This window comes from Malaclemys terrapin, chromosome 9 (assembly GCF_027887155.1).
Source record: "Malaclemys terrapin pileata isolate rMalTer1 chromosome 9, rMalTer1.hap1, whole genome shotgun sequence".
Taxonomy (NCBI): Eukaryota; Metazoa; Chordata; order Testudines; family Emydidae; genus Malaclemys; species Malaclemys terrapin.
In genome coordinates this window covers 62,276,358-62,283,517 of record NC_071513.1, presented here as the reverse complement: position 1 = coordinate 62,283,517, position 7,160 = coordinate 62,276,358, and the positions used below count along the sequence as shown (strand labels likewise).

At 43.5% G+C, this 7,160-nt stretch overlaps 1 protein-coding gene across 1 annotated transcript; it reads right to left on the bottom strand.

Annotated features, from left to right (window-relative positions):
* Nucleotides 1-1,002: 1,002 nt before the first annotated feature.
* Nucleotides 1,003-6,203, bottom strand: COPS9 (COP9 signalosome subunit 9). Its single transcript, XM_054039837.1, has 3 exons — nt 6,066-6,203; nt 4,466-4,538; nt 1,003-2,630 (listed from the first exon to the last, which is right to left on the bottom strand). The coding sequence occupies exons 1-3, from the start codon at nt 6,126-6,128 to the stop codon at nt 2,593-2,595; spliced, it is 174 nt and encodes a 57-aa protein (XP_053895812.1). The 5' UTR covers nt 6,129-6,203; the 3' UTR covers nt 1,003-2,592.
* Between the last annotated feature and the right edge of the window lie 957 nt (nt 6,204-7,160).

Here is a 7,160-nt window from a genome sequence, read left to right as displayed (position 1 = left end):
TCTATGTGGGACAATCTGGGTGCAGGCAGCTCAGTGTGGGGGGATCTGGATGTGCAGAGGCTTGCTGGGGTGGTTTACAAGTGCAGGGGCAATGGTACTGTGCAGGGGCTTCCAGGTGAAGGTGATTGGGGCTCAGCAGAGGGGTCTGGGTGTGCGGGTGCTCAGCAGATAGGCCTGGGTGCTGAGTGTGGGTTGGTGGGGTGGAGGCCTGGGTGCAGCTAGTTGGGAGTCATGGGGGTCTGGATGTGGGGGCTCAGGGTGGTGCAGGGGGTGGTGCATCTGGGTGGGGGTTTGAGTTCAGGGAGGAGTGGTCTGCATGCAGGGGTGAGAGTCCAGAGGCAGGGAATCTGAGTGAAAGAGGAAGCGGGGGGGTGTTCACAGGCAGAGGGTCTGGGTGAAGGGAGGTTCCAGATGCAAGGGTTGAGGTTCATTGGGTTGGTGTTTGGGTATGGAAGGCTAGAGGGTCCTGGATGTAATGGGTGAGGCTTGGCAGGGGTGTCTAGGTATGTGGTGTCTGCATGTATGGGGGGCTGGGTGGATGGGGGAGCAGCTCCCCATAGTGACCCCCTCTCCCCACCGTTGAGGAGCAATGGGGGCAAGAAGCAGGGGAAGTTTCTAGGGGTGGATATGACACAGCCCCAGCCACTCCTTGCAGGGAAAGAGGAAGTTCCGTCCTCTCCTGCCTCCAGCCCAGAGGAGACTAGCAGCTGATCTTGGCTCAGGGCAGGAGCCCCGGGCTGGGGTGTCTCTACCCCCGTGGTGATCTACCTCTCCGCTGGTTGCTCCGGGTTCCTGAAACGATGAATCTGCGCTGCTAGGGAGTGGTGCTCTTTCAGCTTTCCTGTCAGAAAGTCATTTTTTCTGCAGGGAACCAAAGAAATCTGCAGGGGACATGAATTCTGCGCACGTACAGTGATGCAGAATTACCCCAGAAGTAGTACTTCAAGATAAAAATAATCAAACCATGCACAGAATAATGTGTGAAAAGCTGGAAAGACAGAGTTGAGTAAACTGAAGCTTTATTATACAGTATGGTAAAATACCAGCACTTCTCAGTGGTATAGGTGAAATTTATGAAGTGTGGGGCTTTTAGTTCAACCTCCTCAAATCTTTTAAACAGGAGTCACATGTGAAAAGGAAATGAAGGTCAATAGATGTGTAGGGCCCAAGTGTCCAGCAACAAAGGCCAGATAGGAAATGACAGCAGTATCAATGTCAGCTGTAAAGTCAGAATGAAGAAAGTATAAAAGAAGAGATGCCAAAAGGAGAATTTGAACTTACATTGTTTAGACATGCAAATGGAGCCAGGGAAGGCAAAGACACTAGCTCTTCACTTTTTTTTTTTTTAAACAAAGACAGCAAGCTCTGTGAGAGTTTTGCTCAAGTAAGGGCAAATATAAAGAGCAAGGTCTCACTGTAATAAAATGGGCACTGTCCTAGTCAGAGTGTGGGAATGTGAAATACAACAATTAGGGTCAAAATCATGGTTACAATTAGGCAATGGGCAGTTATAAAGGAGCAGCCTGGACATAATTTAGTCCAGAATAAGGATCACGGTCAAAGATTAGTTTTTCTGATGAGAAATTATGGAATATAGTCAAATCTAAGATTAGCAAATGGGTAGCATTCCTGAATATGAAAACACATATACCAATTATAAACTTCCATTGTACATTGAACTTAATTGTAAAACTCAGTATTTGAACACTGGGAGGAGCAGGCACAAAAACACATGCTTTTCTTAACTATAAATTGTACTAAGAGGTGGGAAATAAAATGTATGCCTGGTAACAGTCCACTTTAGCATACTTTGTAATCTTCAATATGGTTAAGAGCACATCAACTGCTTCAAGAGACACAAAATATTAAAATATATTCTGGCACATCAGTGAAGGAGAAATTTATTTTCAAACATTAAAATAGATCTGGGTATTTTAAATCAATATTCCTATAGTGTGATCTAGGATCACAAAATGTGTTTCATTTTAGCATTTTAAGATTACATTATTGCTGTATTTATTGTTACTGAAAAAAAATGTCCTGGATGGAAGCTAAAACAGCTATAGAAATTGGATATTAAAACCTGAAATTGTAAAACACATACTCCCTTCATAGCACTATGTGTAAAAACACAAATATATTCAATGTTTTACTCAGAGAAAGACTGGATAGCTTAATCCCACACAACGAGAAACAAAACTCATCTAGCAGATGGTAAAGCCTGCAATTTGTCTTTGCCTAATAAATAAAAGTAATGGTGAATGATTTTACAAAATTATGGCTCATCAGGGAATTTCAGTGCATGACAACATCTATTAAACTTAAAGTACATCCCGGGGAGAGATTTTGTTCATATTTTATTCAACAAGCACATCAGCAAATAAAATTGGAGAAAATCTACACGTAACCTAGTGATAACAGATCGCAACTCCTTTCTTCTGTCATTTTTACCAATCTTCTAGTTTCCAATGGCTCTTCAGAGATAACATACAGATTCTCTCTGTTTTTTTTTTTTTTTTTTTTTTAAACAAACAAAAGACAATCCTACAGGAGGATTCCACACCTTAGCATTGCATAGCTGGAAGAGTAATTTCACTGGATGTCATCATCATCAAAAAGATCTTCAAAATCTATTCAGAAAACAACAAAAGAAAATTAATATATTACCTGTGCATATGCTATTTACATACAGTTTTTCATCACTCTGGACTGAAGGCACATACATTTTAAACAAACTAAATTAATCTGAAGTATAAAAATTACAGCAAGCAATTTACTGTAGGAAAAGAGGAGGAAAAAAAAGACAGACCCAAGATGTCAGCTGAGGCCCTTATCCTGCATCAGAGAACTCAGTGGGAGTTTTGCCACTTACTTTAATGGGAGCAGGATCAAGCCCTGAAGTTCTTTAGAAATCAACTGACTGAGCACTGTGTTCAAGAGGGCTCAATCCTGCAAAGTACAGAGCACTCTGCCCCTATTCAGCAAAACAATTAAGAATTTAATTTTAAGCTTTAACTGGTCTCATTTATATACATTTTGGCAGGATTGGGGCGTTAGTTGATAATATACAACTCATTCAAGCTGAACTTGACACACATGTTTAAGAGCTTTGCAGATTCAGGACCCTGGGTTTCAGATCATAGCTATGTCTGCTACTCCCATGTTTATTTTTCTAAGAATACACTGTAATCTCACCACAATATGCTTCTGATGAACCCCCTTTGTTCTATTAAGACCTTTTGGGTTTTTTATGATGTGCACTGAAATCTGGGGTTTGTAGTTTGTCAAGGTTTCAGGTGCAGATGAGCCTTGTCAATGAAATCTAGTCCTTGTTGGATACTTGCTTATGTGAGAATATTGCCATACAATTTGCTATTACTCACAATCTCTGTTTGGGAGCGGTCCAAGGTTAGACCCCCTTGCTATTCCAATGTCTTGACTTAAATGCACTGGGGGAACTTTATGGAGATGCTTGCATGGCATTTGTACCTGGCTCTACTCTATGCAGTCACTCTTTCAGTTGTAAGACATATGCACTAAAAAACTGGGTCATTCCAAGTAAAACCACTTTAATTTATGGGTTGACTAACCAGATGTAAAAACTTAAAAACACTTTGGACACAGACAGAAACCCTAAATAGCCTCAAGACATTTTTGAGATCAACCATTTTCCATAGTTCGTGACAATGATGCCTCTACCACAGCAAATGTTAGTAATACCATGGGTTCCTGTCAGTTCTTTGCTGTTTAGCTGTCAAAGCTGTATTATTTACCAAACACGGAAAATGCGTATTGCCCAGGCATACATTGTATTTCCTATCCAAAACTGGCCAAATACGAAGTTATGTTATTCCTCAACTATGCAACTGGCTATTCTTGAAAATAGTAACATCCATCCATTTTACCATGTAAAGGATTTGAGGTACTGATATATGAGACAATCTCTTGTAAACAATAACTTGGTTCACAATTTCCATATACTACTAGTCAAAGTTACTAACACAGAGTCAGTCATGCAAGTATGATTGGGCAATTTCATTTGGAATGACCAAATCTGATAAATAAATTCATTTTGAGATGGTGGAGGCAGGCAAGCAATTTTTATACATTGCCCAGTTTTCAATTTAATGTGATTTAATTATTACAAATGTGACAAAGTACAAACTGAAATATCATAAAATGTAATTTTTCCATTCAAAAACTGAAGTTCAAGACAGGTAAAGAACACAATAACCCAAAAGCAGGTTTATCTCAAATACGGCAGAAGCTGTAATGCTACATTACTCAAGATAAAATCTAAGGTAGGCTTGTCTTGGCTATTCTTGCTTCCCAAACTAATGATTCTGGTTGTTAATTTCTAGCACTAAATACTGTAAACCTACTAAACTATTAATAACTAAATATAAAAAAACTAAAATATAAAAATAAAGTAGCACTGGAACTGAAATGTGTTGCATGGCCTTACCATTAAAGAAATCTGCATGAACTGCCTTTTCATTAGCTGCTAAGTCCATCAATAAACCTGTACTTCCTCCTGCCTAAGAAAGAACAGTGTTTGTCATCTACTGTGCACAGTTTAGTGGCAAATCATAATATTCACTATTTAAAGCTTTGTATATGTTTAAGTATCTTGACCATTCATACAAACATTTACATACCTATCAAAATTAACATAATAATTATAATTAATGGCGATATCCTATCTCCTAGAACTGGAAGGGACCTTGAAAGGTCATCAAGTCCAGCCCCACTAGCAGGACCAAGTACTGATTTTGCCCCAGCTCCCTAAGTGGCCCCCTCAATGACTGAACTCACAACCTTTGGTTTAGCAGACCAATGCTCAAACCCCTGAGCAATCCCTAAACCCTTTGAGGTATTATACATTACCCCATCTTCTTTCCACTTTTATTGCCATCTGTACAACTCATTTAAGTGGCATGATTGTCTCTCCTGCTTCTGGAGAGCTTGAACTTAGCTTGTTTTATCGGCAATAACCTTCATTTTCTCCCAGCCTGTCATATGCTAAATTTCTTGGTGGAAGTGTGACCGAGATAACCAAGATCCCAATCCTGCAGTAAATTCTAGGCAAACACCGTGATGCCTACATAGAACACCACAGTAATGTACTCGGGGGGGGAGGGGGGGGAAGCAAACAGCTTTCTGGGATGTACTGGCAGGAGTGTTGTAAGCAAGACTCAAGAAGTAATTCTTCCACTCTACTCAGCACTTTACATAAAAATAATTACATAAAAGGTTGTTATAAAGAGAAAGGTGATAATTTTTTCTCCTTAACCACTGGCACGCAGAACAAGAAGTAATGGTCTTAAATTGCAGCAAGAGAGACTTAGGCTAGACATCAGGAAAAACTTACTAAGCGTAAGGGTAGTTAAGCACTAGAACAAAGTGCTGTCTATGACAAAATAAATACACTGAAAATAGAGAAATGTTTTCTCTCCCAGCTGCAGGGATCTCTGAGGATCACCTAACACTGTAGATGAAACACTTCGGATCACACTTGTGTGGTTTCAGTTGAGGGTTCAGCCTTAGGCCAGATGCTTCAGAGGGAATGAACAGACCAGGGTAATTTTTCCGTTAGCCACCCCCTGTTGTCCAGTCCCAGGTTCTGGCAGTCAAAGAGCAGGGGATTGCATCCCTGACCATCTTGAATGATAGCTATTAATTGACCTATTCTTTTTTGAACCCATTTATACTTTGGCCTTCACAACATCTCCAGGCAAGGAGTTCTACAGGTTGACTGTGAATTGGGTGAAAATGTAGGTCTTTAATTTTATCGTGTGACCCCTGGTTTGTACGTTATGTGAAGGGGCGAGGGAGAGAACTGCCCGCCCCCGCGGTGCCCCGCCCTGTAGGAGGCGCTAGAAACCAGCCAATCAGATCTGGCACCGCTGCCCAGACTCGCGTCCTGTCAACACGTAACGCAACGCGACGCGACGCGAGCTCCTCGTCCGCCGCTCCCCCAGCGCGAGCCCCTAACCGCCAGCTCAGCCCGCGGCATCCCTAACAGGGGGCACTGCGCGCGCCGCCTCCCCCGCTAGCATCATCACCTCGTCCAGGTCCACGTAGGGCCCGGCGCCCTCGGGGAACATCTCGTCCACTGCTGGCTTCATCGCCTCATCAGGTCCCCGGCTCGCGAATGGCCCCGGCCAGCAGCGCCTTCCCCCTTGGGACCCACTTCCGGTATGAGCTCAAGCCGCCAGCTTCCGGTGTAAGGAGAGTCTGCGCAGCTCCACTCCCGTGGCCCTTCTGGAAGCTGGGAGGACCGATCGCTCTATGATGCCTCCTCAGGCGCCGCCCTGGTTGCCGCTGTAGCTCTGCCCCGCCCCCCAGCACTACCTGGCTCTCCTGGAGAGAGCAAGAGCAGAGGGCTCGTGTCCTCTGAGGGGAAGCACAGCTCAGGGCTACTGTTGGCCCAAGTTGGGGCAGGGGCTCCCTCCTGGGAGAGGCCTAAGCTATGATCAGTCCAGGCGCTTGGCGACTGCTTGTGCTATACAGAATTTCCCATGGCCCTTTGTAGTGGGGTTAGGGCTCACCATGCACCTCGCGTGGCCTGGGGGAGTTGCTGGCAATGGCAGCGCTTGCCAGATCCACACTTTCCCCCTGGGTCATCAGGCCAGAACCAGAGCCTAATTCTTGCCATCTTAGTTACCCCTCTGCCCACCAGCATTAGGGTTAGAAAAAATCCCCCCTTCACGTTCAGCAGAAGAGCCACGGCAACGTTTTCAAAAGCACTGAAGTGATTTAGACCTTCTTGGCACACCAAAGCTGTACCACTTTAACTGCCCTGGCATAATTAACGCAGTACTATCTCTTGGTGTGGCTGCCATTAGACAAGAGCACTAGGTTGATACCAGTATAACTGTTCCCATACAGGAATGGGGATAAGCTACGCTGGTATGAGCACTTTATATTGACATAACTGCACCCTCATTAGGGGCCGTGCCAATATAACTATACAGGGGAAAAGATTACACCCCTAACTGATATAGTCCCATTTTCGAAAGTGACTTAGCCATTTAGGTCCCAAAGATGTTCAGTGAAACATAGATTCCTTAAGTGCCTAGGTCACTTTTGAAAATGGGCCTTTATCTTCTAAGAGTACGTCTACACTATAAGCGCTATGGCTGCGGTGCTGCCACTAC